The sequence below is a fragment of the Humulus lupulus genome, chromosome 7 (assembly GCF_963169125.1).
Source record: "Humulus lupulus chromosome 7, drHumLupu1.1, whole genome shotgun sequence".
In the NCBI taxonomy this organism is placed as follows: domain Eukaryota; kingdom Viridiplantae; phylum Streptophyta; class Magnoliopsida; order Rosales; family Cannabaceae; genus Humulus; species Humulus lupulus.
In genome coordinates this window covers 207,437,305-207,457,443 of record NC_084799.1, presented here as the reverse complement: position 1 = coordinate 207,457,443, position 20,139 = coordinate 207,437,305, and the positions used below count along the sequence as shown (strand labels likewise).

The following is a 20,139-nucleotide window of genomic DNA, read 5'->3' as shown; positions in this document are numbered from 1 at the left end:
TAAAATTTGAACAAAACATACAAATATAAAGTGTAGTAGCTTGCAAATGTTCCACCTCTAAAAAATAAAAATGACAAACTTTTTTCTAGTCTGGTTTGGCAAGCACTTTTTTTTTCCCTTAATAGAAAAACAAAAGTATTTTTTTTCATATTTTATTTTTAAAATTATTATCATATGATTTGATATGAAATTAAATAAGATATTGAAGAAATTTAATACAACCACCAAAATAATCCCAATTAAATTAAAATAAAAGGCTTGAAGTAATTTTAACCTATCAAATTTCCACCTTCACTCCCTTTCAAACCCCAATTGTAACTATTTTTTTACATTCAACTTATGCATTATTCTATATTTTTGTAATCTAATCTTTCTAATCCAAACAAATCCAATCCAATCTTACTTTACAAAACCTAACCTCAGAGTCATATCAGTTCATCCATACCAGAAATTTCAATCAGCAATGTTAATGGCAGAAAATTTCTTCAATTTCATCATAGAGACACCAATACTCATTAAACTAACAAAACGATTAGCAATTTGGGTTAAATAAGAAAAGAAATTAAAAGTAAACTACTAGCTTTTATTTATAGAACTTTATATGAAGCTCAATAGGCTTTCAAATAACTGTCATATTTTCCCTTCTTTGTTTCTTCTCTCCACTCCCACCAATACACTACTACTTCTACCACTACTAGAACAACTCAACATTCACCGCCGCCCAACTCGCTCATTCCGTTGCCTTCCCTTTGCGCCTGCTACTGCTGCTCGTTTCCAACAAGTAGCAAACCATAGAATCAACATCGTCCCCGAAAATACTGTAAGCCTCGATCGCCTGCAGGTAGCTGAATCCCATTGCTAACAACATTTGCATGCTGCTGCTAAGGACGGAGTCTTGAAGAGCACTGTCTCTTCCCGTCTCCACTTTCTTCGTCTCGCTGCCCGATGATCCTGTTTCATGGAACTATTGTCAATGAGACAATCCAAAAACAAACACGAGTTTCTTAAGGATTCGCAAGCTCCAGAAGAATACTCACTAGCTCCGGAAGATGATGGCTCGGCGTTGGAAGTAGAAGACTCCCTATGGCCAATTTGTTGCTTAAAAGTATCGCCTGCAAGATACTCGGCTCTTGATGCTTCCATCACCATGCGTTCAATCTCCTTCTCGGTAAGCTCAAGATCTGAATAAAATCGCCCCTCTGCTAGAAGTGCCTGAAAGTAATATAAATGTCTTTAATATGATCAAATATTCATGTAAATAATAGTACGACACAGTCAAAGGCTTAAAGCACTTGCATTATCAATCTGTTGGTCTTGTTGAGCTTTAATGGCAGCTTTAACTTGATCTTTGTCGGCGTTTGTCTGCATGGTAAAGGCAAACCCCAATTAGATGTCATTTAGAACTCAACCAACTAATACAACAATCATTATTAAATACAGAAGACTTGCCGCCGAACACACCCCAAAGGAAATTGCCAAAAACAATGCACCATTACAAACGGAACTATTTCATATAAACATATTTAAATTTTTTGACGGAAATGTCTCATCTCTCTTCCACTTATTTATTAGAACACATACCCCATGAAGACAGCCGAAACCAAGCCCTGCACCAATCGCTAATCGACGTGGATCAACAAGAGAGTTGTAATGATTTCCATGATGATAACTTAGCCGTATGGGTGGTATATCAGTATTATAGCTTCCATGGAAGATGTTGATGGGTTCTAAATGACAGATTGAAGTTAGCTAAAGTGGTAGAATGTTATAAACAGCAATTGTTTAAAGTAAGATCGAATCAATATACACCAAAAATAAAAGCAGAACCTGTGCTATAAGAATAGATATGGATGGGCCTATTATACATTTCGGATAAGGCTTGGATCTCCACATTATTTCCATAAACCTGCCACAGAAGACAAATGATCAGCACATGCATACTGAATAAGAAATGAACATTATTTTGAAACACTCAAGACTATTTACTTTAAAGAAAACCAAATTTAAAACTTTAAATTCAAAAAAAAAAAATCAGGAAATCCTATCATCTTTTGGTATTGAAATAGTTGCAAGGAAACTTTGCATATAAACTGTAGCTTATAAGGTAATAACCAACTGACTTTTAAAGTGTGTTACTACATCAATCATGTTAAGAAAATCAAAACGAACTGGTTTTGGTGCAGGAAATTTAATACTCAAATTCAGCTTTGTCAGGTAAATGGTTCGCCATTTACCAACAATCTCTACAGAGACCATTCATCATTACAAATATGAATTGATCTTAGTGAAATAGCATTCCCTTTTCTTTCCTTTTTAAACCAAGGGTTACAAGTGCAACTGTTCAAGGATAGCACCTGTGACCTTTGGCCCCTAAATATAGAGTTTTATTCATACTCAAATGTACATATTCATTATTGTCCTGATCATGTTTCCTTTTTTCTTCTTCTTTTTTTGAGAGTACCATGAATCCTAATTCTAATTATCTTTTGCTAAAGTATTAATAAAATATGTGCTATTCTTTAAAGTGTGACTTTCCTCTATTGCCATGACAAAATAATAAACTATCAAAATAAGATTGTTCACAGACACTTTGCCAACAAAGTAACATTTTCTCAAGGTATGAGGAAAAAAAAAAAGAATAGTGATATCAGGCATCTTTCCAACAGCACAGCACCTGTATCATTTTCCTCTCTTAATGGTTCAACTCACTTAAATGTTACTTTCAGGAAGGAAAAAAAATTCATAAACGAAACATACAAGAATAATGAAGACTAATTTCCCATGCAAGAAATATAGACATTAGTATTACGCATAACATTCCAACTATCCATATACAGTAACACTGGCATTTGAGAAAACAGCATTCCAAATAACAAGCATACATACCTTATCTCTTCTTTTCCTCTTACAATACGATGTAAAGCCCTCTGTTATAAACTGAGAAAAATGATCTCTCTCTCGCTCCTGAATGAATATATAGAATCACAAGCAAAATTAGCAGTAAAAGGCTCAAAAATTCATAGATGCCCAAAATTAGTCAAGGACCCAAAGAGAGATGAATACAGCAAGTCTTCTTCAGGTTTTAGAATAGTATAGCAGCTACAAGCCTAGACAATTAGTCTTGAAAATCACATTACAAACAGGAACTTCAAATATCCCAGAACTGTAAATTGCATTAAATGTTTGACTAAAAGTTCAAAAAGAAGAAGAAGAAGAATAGAATCGTTTCCAATTAATAACAACCAATACTGACCAAGATACAAATCCAAACTCAACCAAACCTAGATATCTCCCCCAAATGAAGGACAAAATAAATAAAGTAACAAAAAAAATATATTAAATGTTCAAAGCATGGAACTTAATGAAGAATCTATACAAATTTCTGTCAAGTGATTCATTAAACAAAAAAACAAAGAACAAGATCAACATAACGGAAGAAGACATAGGTCTTTGAAAGATAGTAATCAATTCTGGATAGCTTTATGGGTTGTTAATGCTAGAGATTTTTGAAATATACTATTTTCCAATTTGGTGAGGGAATGGAGTTCTAACTAGTAACTTATATTGCTCCTAGTGGTATTCTAAACTCTTCACTTGTTTAAACACACTTCTTATTCCACAAAACAAGCCAACACTAATATAAAAGTAATTTATATACCAATTAACCAAAAGATCCAACATTCACTCAGACAGCCAATCAAAAGTTCATAATCATTCGAAACTACATATACAAAATGGAAATCTTCTACCAAATAAAGCATGATTGAAGCCCTCAGAAGTTTCATGACATGTTGCACAACAATCTCATGATTGAAAAGAAAAACCATTCCGAAACAGGACTAAAAGCAACAACCGTTCTTCTATTTATCTAAAGAAAATAACTCAATTTTTTTCTTAAATGCAATGAATGTCATGACTCATATCCTAAAATAAAAAGCTTTCGACCCACATTCATATGATGGCTTGGTAGTAAATAATATACTGAATAATTTTATGTAGCACATAGGATGAACATTAAACAGTTAGATGGGCATTTACATATGACAAAGCATAACTGACCATGTAATCAATGCACATTTGTCTTGTCAACTCATATGCTTCAGAATCTCCATAAACTTGATCTGCAATAGCACGAAATAGACAATTTCCATCCTCAAGCATTCTTTTGACTTCTAAACCTTTTGCACGTCTGATATCAATTTCAAACTGTCGTTCTCGTTCCTGAAATGATGAACAGATGGCAATTTTACATTACTGGTCAAAGCAATCATAAGCTATGCTATAACAGCAGCCATGTAGAGCGTGTGATTTAAAATTTAAACTTACGAAGAGAAAATAATTATGAACCATAATGGCAAGGGGAAAGACATTTTCACAGTGATGTTAATCCATTTCAAAAGCAAAAGGAGAATCATGCTATACAAAACCAATAAAAGAAAAGGAAACACCCATATACCTACTTGATTAGAAAAGCAGAAACTTACAATATCACCATAAGAAGATAGAGAGCAAGGGTTCTGTTCATCCGCGCTATTGTACCCCTCGCCTTCAACATGAGACCTAGGAGAAGAAGGCCGTGATCCAGTTGGTGAAGTTCTAGTTGAAACAACAGGCCAGGCAGTTCCTCTTCTAGAGGGTCCAATCCTCGTTGCATTAGAACTGCCAGAGATAGATCTCCTTACATTTGAGTTTGATGCAGAAGGTTTTGGGGGTGGGACAGGAGGTGGCGGTGGTTGTGAACTCCCAATGACATTCTGCAGAGAATCCACACTTACATCTTCAATCTCAGTTGGCCCTCTCTCCAAAGTTTTCGATCCACTCAAATTTGTCGTTGATTCCCCTTGATCCACAATATCATCACTTCTGACTTTCTCACTATCAGCAACTTCATCAGTTAAATTCTCATTCTGCTCAATGTTAGAGCTGAGATCGTCGCTCTTCACTGCCTTACTATTGCTAATCTCAACAAGCTCATCTACGACCACTTGTTCCTGCAGTTCCTCTCCAATTTCTTCATCTTTCACAGCAGAAACAGCCTCACAATGATTAACTAGAGGCTCAGCACGAGCCAGAGCTGAAGAAGAAGAAGAAGAAGCAGGCAAGGAAGAAGTAGTACGACTTGGGTTCGAAGAAGAAGAAGAAGAAGCAGCACTAGAGGAGCCTCGCTGAACCAAAATCCGAGTCATTGCGTTCGATGGTTATGGTCTCCAACAAATAAATAATCTATGACCAATCTCTCTCTCTCTCTCTCTCCCCTCTCTGCCTACCGAAACCCTCAAATCTTAGAGACCCAAAACCTTACTCATAGGTTTGTCCCGTGCTCTGGCCTTGGGCACTGTCACGCCAATCCCTTGGCTCAAAGATTTCTTCCTTCCTGGTGCCTTCTTCTTCTCGCAAAACGATCTCTGCATTCCCCTAACAATTCTCATGAGACCCAGACCTCCAAATTTAAACAATAAAAGCCTCTAAGGTACTGGAATTTACCCGATAATCGCAAAAAAGTAAAATTTATAATCCTGTGGATTCCCAATCTGCAAGAAACATCTTACATTTCTAAGAAAATCAACCTAAAAACCAAAAAAGAAAATTCAAAACAGCTTCTAGAAAAAGAAAGACAACTGCAGTATGATCAAATCGATTTTAGCTGGCAAAGAATGTCATTTCCAAGAAAAACAAAACAATAAAAAAATTCACACAACACCTCCATCAAATATTTAAGTCATATATCCATAAAAACCTCAAGAAAAACAAAAGTCGCATTGAATGAAACGAAGAAAAAAAACATATCATCGATTGCCAAGTTTCAAAAAGTAAAGAACAAAACTGACTATGAAAGCTACTCCGATTGCAATCAATCTCGTAATCAAGAAAGTAATTCAGAAACAAAACTTACGGAATCAAGAAAATCTGTCAAATAAGTGGGTGTAGTTGGTGCGAAGATGTTGCGTTGTTGAAGAAGAGACAAACATTCGAGTGGATAATCAGTCTCTGGCAAGAAATTGAAAGAGGTGAGGGTTTTGATTCTCGAGATTTCTAGGGTTTTCGTTGGTTTACAGGTAAAGGAATGGAAGATTGGGGATTGGGGAAGAGACGAAGAGAACCAAACGATGCTTTGCTTCGCTTCTCTCTCTCTCTCTTTTGTCTTTTATTTATTTAATTTTTTATTTTTATATGAATTTTCTTCCACCATTTCTTTTCCAGCACCATCTATCAACTCGTCACGTGAGATACACGTGTCTTTTTTTTTTTCAATATAAAGTAAATGACCAAATTATATTATAAATATTACAAGGTAATAAAGTGTCCTAGATTTAATATGTTGAAACAGTAAAGTAAAGTAAATTTTTAATTTTATAATAGGCAAGTCATCCCATTAACAGAAAAGAGAGATACATATTATATAGAAATATGTATAATATGTATTGATTCCGCTCTCATTTTCATCTTCATCTTTTTTTTTTTAGCAAATGATCTATAGAAATATAATTTAGGTTTTATATTGAAACAATTTTAGTAACATGATTAGTGTAACGCCCCAACTCCTGGGACCGTTACGGTGTGCCTTGTAAACAGTGCTAAACTCGCTAATCGAGTCATTTGGGCAAAATCGTGATCTAAGTGTGATTAGCGGTTTAGGGATTAAACATTTAGGTTAAGATGTAACGTTTCACTAGAACGTTTAGTATATACATTGGGATCCCAAAAATATAATTTCAGAGTTTATTACATAAAATATTTACAACAGGCCGTTCTAAGCGGCAAAACAGGGTTCAACCCTAGTTCCACTTTAAACCTCGGCCGTGGCGGTCGAGCAGCTGCATATGTACACGTCATCACCTAAGCTCTCCAACTCAAGGATGGTCCAGCTTCCTCTTGCCTTTACCTGCACCACATAGCACCCGTGAGCCGAAGCCCAGCAAGAAAACACAATATAACATGATATGATATCAACTATAACCGTGGTAACCATTTGGAACCAACGGTCCATCCAGATAGGTGACAATAGCCAAAAGTCACAATAATGAGCATCGCTCCTTCTAGCCATGTGACGATAGGGTCACCAGGGCTTAACCGACAAGTGATCCTTTCATAAGTTTGATTAGGACAGGTGCATGGTGAATGGTCACCAACATAACCTTCCTCCCGACCCTAGAGTCGTGCAATGGACAGCGTCCCTTGGCCATGTGACAAACAGTCACCGGGGTCATATACCTTGGCCATAAACATCTGGTCATAGACCAGGCAAGCGCTTATAGTTCTCATTGACCTTCCGGTCGGTCCAGCATTAATACCCCATATGAGTCATTCAATGCCGACCTCGATTGGATCCAATCTTTATTTGGCTCGGCGTTCACAACGCACTGCCACTTCTGACCCTTGGGTCAGTGAAACACGACCAGTGGTCAGCCCGTGGTGAACTTAACTAATAAGTCACAGCTTCACAGACGGATCTGACACCATTGTCGATTCTGACTAATAAGTCAGCGCCATACACAGGTAAGCCATGCCGCCAAACATATATCACATGTCTATTATCCATAAACAAGGTATTCAGCATGCTTACTTAACAGGTATTAGTACCATTAGGACTATGCATAAACACAGAGGTTCAAGCTCTGAACAATATCATACACAGTATACAAAGCATGTCCTAATCACATGTTTCTCATGCATCATATGCAATATATCCTGCAATCAACGTGCAACGTGCATCAATACCAGCCATGCATGCCACGCTTAATAACCAACCAACATACATCAAGAACAGCCATGCATGTCATACTTAATAATCAACCAACATGCATCATAATAGCCATGCATGTCATATTCAATAATCAACCAACACGCACCAATAACAGCCATGCATGTCACATATACACAGGGTGCAGTTTTCTTACCTCAAAGTCGAGCTAGAACTATTAAAAGAACGACCCTTGAGAACGATCAACTTCTAGTCCATTAGCGGTCACCTAGTCATAACCAAATATAAAACCTCATCAAAATGAGTAATTAAATACTTCCAAACCTAACCCAAGCCTCCGGAATATCAAATCCCACTCAACTAGGTAGTAGGTTCGATCCTAGGCCCTTAGAGTTAAGTTCCCATCACAAAACCACCATTTAGTATTTTTTTTTCCCTTAAGGGCCGCGGCCCTACATGGACCATGCCGCGGCGCGCCCCCCAAACAGAGCCTCCACCACCTTCTTCAAGCTAGGGCCGCGGCCCAACTTCGCACCAGCCATTTTTCTTCGTTTTTCCACCTCTAAAACCTTCCAAGAACTCATCTAAACATCTCCAAATCATCAAATAAATATTACCAAACTTCTCAATGGTCCAAAATCACCAAAACCTGAAGCTCAAACCAACCAAAAACTCAACAATTCACAAAGTCCAATCTTAAGCTTAAAAACTTAAGAAACTCAAAACTTAACTAACAAAAACAGAGCACACCTTAAATTCATAACTAGAACTCACCTCAAACACGGTTTTGAATCCCCTTTGATGGCTGAAACAAGTCCCCTAGCTGCCACCTTTGATTTCCTAGCTTGAAGCCTCTCCTAGAACCCAAGAACACCAAAGGAGAAAGAAGGGAGGAAAGTGTACGGGAAGGGAAGAGGAGGAGAACTCTGTTTTGTTCTGTTCTTTCTACAGCCCTCCTAAGTCATATATATCCTTAGGGTCAAAAGACCATAATGCCCCTAGACCAATTTAAAAGCTTCTAAACACTCCCAAGGGTAAATTCGTCATTTCCAACCTATACCGTTAATTATAATTAACGCCCACCAATTCCCGCTAATCTCAACATTCCCAAATACGAATAAATCATATCCCATTACCCTTTAATTCCCGGTAATGCTCTAATCATTAACATCACCCCGAGACTCACCCCGAGCCCCGAACTTAAGCCCGTTATGACTAGACCGAACACTTTCATCTCATGATCGTCTCATGTCGATAAGCTCGAACCAAACCACATACAATGTGGTAAAATTATAATTAATCTCAACCATGCACCCAAAATATACAATTACGCCCACAGTGGCCAAATTACCAAAATGCCCTTGCATTTAAAATATGAGCCCACATGCATGCATTCACCATCATATAATAATATAATTCACATAAACATGCATATAATCATTAAATATCATAATAAATTAATTATGGCCCTCCCGGCCTCCTAATCAAGGTTCCTAAACCTTATTAGGAAATTTGGGGCATTACGATTAGGATCTTGGATTATGCATTGAAATATTGATATTTATGCATGTTGCTTGAGTATTTCATAATTAATTCTAACAAGTGGTATCAAAGCTACATTTGTTGAATTTATTGAAGATTCGATGATTTTGTTCATAAAAATTTGTGGATTTTCTACCGTTAGGTTATGGATCAACATTATGTGTTAATATTTTTCTTTATTGTCATATACCTTTATGTTGTTAGAAAAAGCTTATACATGATCTTTATTTATTTTCATATATGTCTAATATTAAACAAATTAATACGAGATAGCCTAAAACATGTTTCTAAAATTGAATTCAAAGAGAAACAAAAATAGAATACTTACAGTATACGCAGCGGAATTAAGAGTCATTCCTTTAGTTTCTCTAACTCTTGTATCCTCTCTGTCGCAGAGTATTATCAAGAAACTGAACCGATTTTCTATTTTCTTTACGATCTTCCAATGTATCCTTAGAACCACCTAGACTAGTGTGGGCAATTCTCAACACATAAGATAGATATAGAGAAAAGAAGAGAAAATAACAAAGTGCCTTAGAAAATGACTTGTGTTTAGAGATAATATAAAACTATCAGAAAATCTGACTTATGACTTATCTGTCGTCTCTAAAATCTTCTCTCTAAGCACTCCTTTTATAGACTCAATTAGGCCATTTAATTTAATTAAAAAATCAATAAAATAATAGCCATTTTGAAGCCCTAGGTCGAAATTATCATGGGCTATAGGCCCGTAAAATTTCCCATTTGATTATAAGCCCATTGGACTTAAAATCAAGGCCTGTATTATTTTCTATTGATTTAATTAATTAAATAATTATTTAAATCATTTATCAAATTAATTATTTATAATTTGAACCTTGATTTAAATTTATTTATTAATTTAGAAACCAATTTATCTTAATTAATAAATCTGCCATAATTTCTCTTTTCTTCTCAAAATTATACAACTGTGTGAAACTATCCAAAATTGACCTGGTCAACTTTGATAATTCTAATTGATGATTAAATCAATTAATTGAGACTATCTAGATGATTTTATCCAAGGTACAATGGGGACCATGGGCCTATGAAATCAAGCTCCAATAAGTTATCATAAATCTAACAAATAAATTTACTAACTTATTAATTCCTCGTGACTCCACTATAGTGTAATATCCAACATTTTCATAATACATTTATTTATAATAAATCAGAGTTTTAATACATAAAATGTACAACTTTACAAATTTAAGAAATAGTAATGGAAAAATAGTGTTTAAAATATGATTTTATGTTTTTAATGAGATTAAAGAAAGAGAAACTTGAGTAGTCAAGTATTGGACCCAAATGTCATATAATTTTAATTGGGGATTTTTATAAAAATTAAGAAAGTTTGGCTAAAGGGCTTATTTGAAAAGAATTTTAGTATTTTGGGTCCAAGTGTAATTTTTAAAAATAAATAAATAAATAAATAAATAAATAAAATAAAATAAAAGGCTTCAGCCTTTCATTTTACCCGAGCCCCTCTCTCTCTCTCTCCTCAGAAAACCTCTCTCTCTCTCTCTCTCTCTCTCTCCTCTACGTGTTACTGTTGCCGACGACGCAGGAGTACTTTCCGGCCACCATTTTTAGCCACGCGCCGGACCGTTGGATTCAGAGGCCTCCGAACTATCGACTCACGCGAGAATCTAGAGCTCACTCGCCGATTAAACGCCTCAACCACTCGATTTAAGTTCGGCCACCCCGCGACTTCAAAGTTGCGATTCGGCCACCTCGGGCATCCGTTTGCCGATCCGTCACCACCATCGTGCTCCTCGTGTTGTGGGCTTCAAAACCCAATAACTTGTTCCTACATCTACCATAGTTGGGTGGTGGGCCCACCACGAGCCACCGCGATCCACCGTAGATCGACGGTCGAAACTTAGTGTTCGAGGTTCCGAAGTACGTTTTGAGTCTCAGAAAATCATCGTTTGACTTATTGTGGAACCCGATCATTTTGGTATAATTTCTTTAACCTATATATTGTGATTTAATTGTGATTGATTAGAGTAATTGTTATTATGTGTATTTATAGTATATAATTATATATTATTGATATATGGAATATTTTCTGTAATTTACTGGCTGTCTGGGATTATATATATTTTTGATACAGGTTTTGATTTTGGAATTGTCCACTTTATAGCCGTTGTGCTGTCTAATTTTCTAGAAAATATTAGATATTAAATAAAGTATAAAAATACATATTTAATTGATTTTATATTAATATGGAAATTATTATGATTAAGTAATTTTAATTATTATTGTTATTATTTTGTTAAGTAAATCAAGAATACAGATTCATATATATATATATATATGAAAAGTATGATTTATAGTAAACCTATTATCTAACCATTATTATTGTATATTAATATTTGAATATTAAAATAATATAAAATATTAGTTTCTTACAGTTATTGATATTTGTAAGACCAGTGAAGTTTGGAGAAAGTATATTTATTATATCACTGGAATTGATATTATGACTAATTAATAATAATATAAATATTTATATTTATATTATTATCATTATATTGATTATTACAACTTTATGTTAAAAATATGATTTCTTTTATAAAATGACTATTTGAATATATACATCCATATACGTATTGCTATTGAAGTATTTTGTTATTAATATCGAAATAAGTTTAATTATAGACGATAATTATTATTGTTGTTAGGATTATAATTATTATTATCATTTATATAGTTTCTGGTATGATTAATATACACTATCAATAGTGTATATTTACGGATTAGATAGAATTTAATAAATTATGTGCCTTGAATAGGATTTGTATGGATTTGATTGATTGACTCTTGGTGAGCCGTTTTAAAATAAGCTAAGGACCTAAGGTAAGTAAATCTCACCTTTTGTGCTTAAGTGTAAGATGCATGACTACATTGATTGTGTACATCTGATGAGTTAAGTATGGTATGATGATGATGCATATGATAAGTATGTGAAGAATGGTTATATGAACACCATAAGGGTGTTGTGTGATATGTAATTGATGAATTCTGTGATATGTGAAAGATGTCTTATTTGGTTAAGAATGATATGAATTATGTGCAAGTATGTGTTCTTATGTTGATGGATATGTGGATTACTCTATGTTCATGATTTGTTATATGTTATGATATATGAAGCGTTTAAGTTTTTAGGCTGGAAACCTTAGACCTGAGCCATAGCTCTACGTTAAGGTATAACAACGCCACCAACCCAAAGCTTCATGTATTATGACTAAAGATGTTTTGAGTTATATGAGATGTGATACAATGCCTTGATTGAATACCATCAACATGAGTCATGAACACGAACATTGGCATTTCAGCATCAGCATGTATGCATGGCATGTACAGTTATGTGATACATTATTATGTGATATAAGACCATGCATATGAATATGAGAAAAGTTATGAAATGTCTTGAAAAGTTTTATGTAAAGTTAAACATTTTAATGACACAAGACTTAAGCAAAGTGATAATAAGATGTTAAAAAGGGTGCCACTGTTTCGATGAAGCAATCAAGTAAGTTCAGTAAAGAAGACGGAGGTCTATTAAGGCTTATAGTGGCCGTCCACTAGTGTGGGCTAGGTCAGAGTTGACCGTTCAGATATGTTTGCCATGTTCCCGTCTTTCTCCTCCATATGTGTAATAAGTATGGCAGCTATGGCAACGATGAAATGAGTGTTATGATGAGCCTAGCTGAGATGATGGCTAGCCGGAGGAGAACCCATGGGACTCTATATGATATGTGTAACAAGCCCTGCAGGCATTGGCTGAATCAAACAGTGTGCACAAGTGATATTGGGCCCATAAAAATGTGAAACTAAAAGAAAGAGCATAAAAGTAAAGTTTGAAAGTGCATGAGCAATAAATGAAATGCATAAGTATATAAGTCAGCATATTAGTATATGTGCACTACAAACTCACGACATTCATGTGTATGTGTATGCATGAGATTTGCTTACTGAGCGTTAGCTCATTATGTTATTTTCCAACATTTTTCCAGGTGTGGCTTTAGCTGTTGAGCAACTTGTGGAGCACGGACTCAGTAGCAATGCAATAATAGTTTAGAGTTTTCATATGGCTGCCTTAAATTTAAAGTATTCATACGTGTAATAATTTCTTCTAATAAGTTTATATAAAAGTTTAAATTTTTCTGTATTTCTTCGTATCATTTTATTTAATTCTTTTGGTCAAGTGCCTTACATACTCGTAAACCCTAGAATTACGAGTATGTGGCAGACGTACCCTACCTTAGGGACGTTACAATAGACTTGGAATTGCACTCTTGAATTCATAGAACGCTCTATAACAAATATAGATACGCTATTAATTATCAATTGTTATAACCATAATTGTCACTCAATCCTCTATAGACGGTCTACAATGAGATAGGACTAAAATACCGTTTTACCCCTCATTGTATTTTATCCTTAAAACACTTAGTTCCTTGTAAATGATATTTCAGTAAACTAATTTAATTACTGAAATGAGATCTCTATCATTTAACACCTTGAACCAAACTAAAAGGAAACCATCGTTTCACTTCTTCATCAGAAGCTATAGATGTTCATATCTATGATTAACACTCCCACTCAATTATACTACCGAGTTCCCAAGATGTAAGTATGGGCTAGTCCGTAGGGTAAGCTGGTAACGAACAAGTCAAAGAACTCAAATAATACAATCAGTTTGAATACTAACCACTCAGAATTGAGATTGAATTGACCTATGGTCAACTATATGATATGACTAGAATAGATAATAACGGTATGTTTACTTATCTTATCAACTGTCAATATCGGTCCTGTCCGATGTAACAAATACATCCGATCTTATCTACTTTGCTAATGTTCTGGAAAGAACATAACACTGTAATGTGTAAGTAGATCATATCATAGATTGGCAAGTCAGTGTAAATCCGGTGCACTGACTAATCTTAGGACTAACTTATTTTTGAACATATAATCTGTAATGCCCCAAATTTCCTAATAAGGTTTAGGACCTTGATTAAGAGGCCGGGAGGGCCATAATTGATTTATTATTGTATTTAATGATTATATGCATGTTTACGTGAATTATATTATTATATGATGGTAAATGCATGCATATGAGTGTATTTATAATGATAAGGGCATTTTGGTAATTTGGCCTGTTGAGGGCATATTTGTAAATTGGGTGCATATTGTAATTTGTGAATGAGATTTCATTATTATGGAGATATATTCGAGCTATTCGACATGAGACGGTCATATATAATGGATTAGCGGTTTTGTCATAACGGGGTCAATTTTGGGGTAATAGAAATGTTTATTTGGTGATAGATTGGGAATATTTGAGATTAGGGTGAAATTCTGAAAGTTTTGACTATAGTGTCCCCGGGGGTGTTTTCGGGACCCCGGGCACTAGGTTTTATTTAAGGTTACTTAAGCTTGAAGTAGCTTGACAGATAAGAACATACGTTAGAAACTTCTCGTTCTCTCTCAAAACAGTCCGTTTTACCGTTTGAGCCTTTTTGAGGAAATCTTGAGTTCTAGGAGTCGGAATCAAGCGAGGGTCGAGGCATAGCGATCCTAGGAAATATTAGAAGCTTCTTAACCGAAGGATTTGACGGAAAGCAACCCAATCAAAGGTAATCTAAGTTTGAAGTTTTAAGTTTTTAAAGTTTTAAAGCTTAGAATTGGACTTTGTTGATTGTTGAGTTTTTGGTCAGTTTGAGCTTTGGGTTTTGAGGGTTTTGGAGTATTGGGAAGCTTGGGAACTTTCTTTTGATGATTGGGGAATGTTTAGGTGTGTTTTTGGGGACTTTGAAGTGTTGAAAACACGTTGGAGAATGGTTCTGGGTTGGGCGTCGCGGCCCTAGCTCGAGTTAGCAGGTGGCCGTTCTGTTTCGCTGGGCGCCGCGGCCCTTGTGTGGGGCGCCGCGGCGCTTGCCTTTGGAAATTCTAGGGGCCGCGGCCCAAGGTGCTAGGGCCGCAGCCCCTGCCCTATTTTCACCCCGTTTGCTCGTTTTGACCCCGGGAACTTAGCTACGGGCCTCGGGAGTGTCCCTACTACTTGGATTAGTTTTGATTGATCTATTGGAGGCTAGATATTGGTTTGGAAACCTTTGGGTTATCATGTTATTGATGGTGTTCTATGTTTGGTTATGATTAGGTGACCGCTAAGGGCTTAAAGGTTGACCGTTCTCAAGGGTCGTTCTTATATTGGTTCTAGCTCGGATTTGAGGTAAGAAAACTGCACCCTGTGTAAATGTGACATGCATGGCTATTATGATGCATGTTGGTTGATTACTGGGTATGACATGCGTGGTTATTATTGATGCATGTCTGTTGATTATTATGTATGACATGCATGGCTATTCTTGATGCATGTTGGTTGGTTATTAAACGTGACATGCATGGCTGATATTGATGCATGTTAGATTGTTGGATTTATTACATATGATGCATGAGAAACATGTGTTTGGGACATGCTTTATATACTGAGTATGATACTGTTCAGAGCTTGAGCCTCTGTGTTTATGCATGGCCCTAATAGCACTACTATCTGTTTGGTAAGCATGCTAAATGCCTCGTTTATGGATGTGGAACATGTGATATGTGATTGGCGGCATGTCTTACTAGTGAAAGACACTGACTAGTCAGGGACCGACTCTAGAGTCGATAATCATGCATTGAATGACTCATATGGGGTATTAATGCTAGACCGACCCAAAGGGTCGAAGAACTTATAAGCGCTTGCCTGGTCTACGACCAAATGACTATAGCCAAGGTATTGACCCCGGTGACCGTTTGTCACATGGCTAAGGGACGTTGTCCATAGCTTCGACTCTAGGGTCGTGAGGAAGGTTATGTTGGTGACTAATCACCTTGCACCTGTCCTAATCAAGCTTAAGTCGAGAATCATGCATTGAATGACTCATATGGGGTATTAATGCTAGACCGACCCAAAGGGTCGAAGAACTTATAAGCGCTTACCTGGTCTACGACCAGATGACTATAGCCAAGGTATTGACCCCGGTGACCGTTTGTCACATGGCTAAGGGACGTTGTCCATAGCTTCGACTCTAGAGTCGTGAGGAAGGTTATGTTGGTGACTAATCACCTTGCACCTGTCCTAATCAAACTTATGAAAGGATCATGTATCAGTTAAGCCCTGGTGACCCTATCGTCACATGGCTTGAAGGAGCGATGCTCATTATTGTGACTTTTGGCTATTGTCACCTATTTGCTTGGACTGATAGTCTTGAATGGTTATTATGATCGTTGTTGATATTATATCATGCTTTATTGTGTTTTCTTGCTGGGCTTCGGCTCACGGGTGCTACGTGGTGCAGGTAAAGGCAAAAGGAAGCTGGACCATCCTTGATTTGGAGAGCTTAGGTGATGATGTGTACATATGCAGCTGCTCGTCCGCCACGGCCGAGGTTTAAAGTGGAACTAGGGTTGAACCCTGTTTTGCCGCTTAGAACGGCCTGTTGTAAACATTTTCTGTAATAGACTCTGAAATTATATTTTCGGGATCCCAACGTATATATTAAACGTTCTAGTGAAACGTTACATCTTAACCAAAAATGTTTAGACCCTAAACCGCTAATCATACTTAGTTACACGTTTTGACCAAATGCCTCGATTAGCGAGTTTAGCACTGTTTACAAGGCACACCGTAACGGTCCCTGGAGTTTGGGGCGTTACATAATCATATTTATATTCCACTGTGATTACGTCACTATAAATAAGATTAGCTATATGCTCGGGATTTAATAGAAGTTTATATTAAATAAATAATCATGAAAATAAAACATGTGAGCAAAGTGATTGACCAAGTCAAAAAATGATTTCTATTCTTTTATTGATAATAAAATGAGATTACAAAGAATTTGGGTTTTAATTAGGGCATAAAACCCCAACATATGTCGTGTTCCTTGATGATTTATAAATCATTTGCTTTTAACATCTCACTTGTATTGTATTGGCTTCATTACATATTTTATATATGATATATGACTATTTCTTTTAGATGCTCTTCAAATTTCTGTTGGCCTTTTATGAGATTATATATAAATGGTTTTGTTAAAGTTTTTATTATAGATATATAATCATGGCTTCAACTCTTATGTACGCGATAATGATATATCTATATATATATATCTAGATTTATTTAGATACTTTTGTACATATTTTCAATTTGGTTTATATTTAATTAAAAGATTAAAGGTTAAGGATTGATATTTTTAATAGTTAGTCAGTGCCACACACAAGTAAGCAATGCTACCAGACATATATCATATGTCAAATATTCGAATACAGGGCATTCAGCATGCTTACTTAACAATTGCTAGCATAATTAGGATCATGCACAAATACAGAGACTCAAGCTCTGATCAATCTCATATTTAACATTCATGGCATACCCTAACCACATGTTTCTAGTGCATCACACTTAAACACTCAACATGCCTCAATAATAACCACGTATGTCATATACAGGGTGCAGTTTTCTTACCTTTGGTCCAAGCACAGGTTACCAATAAACGAGCCACAAGCACGATCCTAATTCCAAGCCTATAATGATAACCTAGTCACAACCATAAACGGTGATACAATGAGTTCAAGTTCTAAAACCAATCCCGGAACCAAGACCTAGCCTCCGGGACATCAAATCCCACTAAATCGGGTAATAGGAACGATCCTGAGGCCTAAGATTTGAGTTCCTGCAATCAAAACATCACTTCGACCACAAAAACCCTCAAGCGTTGCAGCCCCACCTCACTGAGTCGCGACCCCCAGCCAAAACAGAGGTGCCAGCACTAGGCACCTGCACCAAGGGTCGCGGTCCCACTATTCAAGCGTCGCGGCCCTCAGACCCCTTCAGCAACCTTCACCTACTTCATCGAGCCTGGGCCGCGGCGCCCAAGAACAGGGTCGTGGCCCAACCTCGAACCAACCATTTTTCCCCGATTTCTCCATTTTAAAACCTTCCAAAAACCTATCCAAAAATCTCCAAACTCAAAAATCAAAGTCCCCAAACATCCCCATGATCCAAAACCAACAAAATCCAAGTCTCAAATCAATAAAAAAACTCATCAAAACACAAAGTCCAATTCAGGCTTAAAAACTTTAAAAACTTAAAACTTGAATTACCTCTGATTGAGTTGTTTCCAACTAAATCCTCCGGCTAATAAGCTTATAATATTCCCTAGGATCACTATGCCTCGATCCTCGCTTGAATCCGAGTCCTAGAACTCAAGTTTCCTTTGAAAATACGATCGGGAGACAAAAATGGAACTTTGAAGGAGAGAGAACTTACTGAACGTTCTTTTATTTCTTAAAAGGTTACTTCAAGCTTAAGTAGCTTCAAACAAATCCTAACGCTCGGGGTCCCAAAAACGTCCTCGGGGACAAAATAGCCAAAACCTCCAGAATTTCCCCTTGATCTTACTAACTCTCAATTTATCATCAAATATTTATTCCTATTACCCAATAACCCGGTAATGCGCTAAATACCCCTTAACTCACTCCGAGTCAAGAATAAATCCCGTTGTGACTTTCCCACTAGCTTACCTCCTAGGATCGGCTCGTGCTGAGTAACCCTAGCGTAACCAAATAAAAATAAAACACCACACACATATATGTCAAATATGCCCGAAATTGCCAAAATATGAAAATCCTCCAATTAATCAGAAATGAGTTCACATGCATATTTAATACACCTAAACATGCATATAATCATTGAATAACATAATAAATCAATTATGGCCCTCCCGGCCTCCTAATCGAGGTCTTAAACCTTATTAGGAAATTTGAGGCATTACACAAGAGGGGTCAAGTCGCGGCCCGCCCTAGTGCCCAAGCAAGGGGATCTCTGACTTGGGGCAAGTCGCGACTCACTAGGCCAAGTCACAATCGGCTTGGGCATTTTTGCCTAGATTTGGTTTTTAATCATGGGAACTTAACTCTAAGGGCCTGAGATCGATTCTACTACCCAGTTGAGTAGGATTCGACGTCCCGAAGGCTAGGTTTGGGTTTGGAAGTATGTATTTACTCATTTTTTATGAGGTTTTTATATTATGGTTGTGACTAGGTTATCACTAGGGGCTTGGAAACAGGATCATGCGTATAACGCCCTGGATAGCCAAGACCGTTACACTGTGTGTTTATAAAAGTGCTAGACTTGCTAATCAAGTCAATTAGTTAAAATCGTGTTACTGAAACTTTTATGGAACTAGGGTTAAAAGATTTTGGTCTTAAAAGTCACATTTCTTATAAATAACATTTCATGTTTACACGGGATCCCAAAATGGTAGGTTTAAAACCATTTACAAAAGATTTGCGATTTAGATACAATATTAGTCATACTAAGGCAAAATAAACAGTTCAGCAATCCATGTCCTGATCCACTCCTCAGCCAAAGCGACCGAACAGCTGGCTATGTACATTCAGCCCCGCAGCTCTCCATCTCAGGACTGGTCTAACTTGCCTTTGCCTTTACCTGCAGCACGTAGCACCCGTGAGCCAAGGCCCAGCAAGAAAACACAATAACAGAGCATAAGCAATCAACAGACAATCCACTATCTCATATTGCATAACATATTCTCAACCATATAAACGTTCAGAATAATCAGGTATTCAGCATACTAAATATATCAACACATATCAAACACCAAATCACAAATGATAACTAGGGTTAGCGCCCTTAGGCCGCACCCTCCGTTATCCCACTGACTCCGGCCCGCTTAAACCAAGCTCAGTGAATATTAAGCTGTTCTCGGCAACCAGTGGCCAAGCCGCGCCCTATGCGCAAATATTGTATACGGCACCCTTAGGCCGCTATCACATGTCCCATGGCATGATACCAT

The 20,139-nt window shown here is 36.7% G+C and overlaps 1 protein-coding gene and 1 long non-coding RNA gene across 5 annotated transcripts; one reads left to right on the top strand and one right to left on the bottom strand.

Annotated features, from left to right (window-relative positions):
* Positions 1-419: 419 nt before the first annotated feature.
* LOC133789296 (OVARIAN TUMOR DOMAIN-containing deubiquitinating enzyme 6) lies at positions 420-6,140 on the bottom strand. 4 transcript variants are annotated; one of them, XM_062227100.1, is made up of 10 exons: positions 5,894-6,140; positions 5,485-5,567; positions 4,485-5,405; positions 4,060-4,221; positions 2,887-2,964; positions 1,828-1,906; positions 1,582-1,727; positions 1,297-1,362; positions 1,038-1,212; positions 420-951 (listed from the first exon to the last, which is right to left on the bottom strand). In XM_062227100.1, exons 3-10 carry the CDS (start codon positions 5,184-5,186, stop codon positions 731-733), a joined length of 1,629 nt encoding a protein of 542 aa, XP_062083084.1. In that variant the 5' UTR covers positions 5,187-5,405; positions 5,485-5,567; positions 5,894-6,140; the 3' UTR covers positions 420-730. The 4 variants fall into 4 exon arrangements, with proteins under 4 accessions (XP_062083084.1, XP_062083082.1, XP_062083081.1 ...); XM_062227098.1 differs by having other exon boundaries at positions 5,485-5,531; XM_062227097.1 differs by having other exon boundaries at positions 4,485-5,531.
* A 4,610-nt stretch (positions 6,141-10,750) lies between these two features.
* On the top strand, positions 10,751-13,439 carry LOC133790166 (uncharacterized). Its single transcript, XR_009873939.1, has 3 exons — positions 10,751-11,222; positions 12,061-12,124; positions 13,285-13,439. It is a non-coding gene; the product is annotated as an uncharacterized LOC133790166 (long non-coding RNA).
* The last annotated feature ends 6,700 nt before the right edge of the window (positions 13,440-20,139 follow it).

What these genes read in the sequence shown, in the direction of transcription:
- LOC133789296 (XM_062227100.1), bottom strand. Translation starts at nt 5,186, where the DNA reads ATGACTCGGATTTTGGTTCAGCGAGGCTCCTCTAGTGCTGCTTCTTCT. An exon ending in TATCTTCTTATGGTGATATT is followed by an intron (nt 4,222 to 4,484) that starts GTAAGTTTCTGC and finishes TCATCATTTCAG; the next exon opens with GAACGAGAACGACAGTTTGA. An exon ending in TATCTATTCTTATAGCACAG is followed by an intron (nt 1,728 to 1,827) that starts GTTCTGCTTTTA and finishes TCTGTCATTTAG; the next exon opens with AACCCATCAACATCTTCCAT.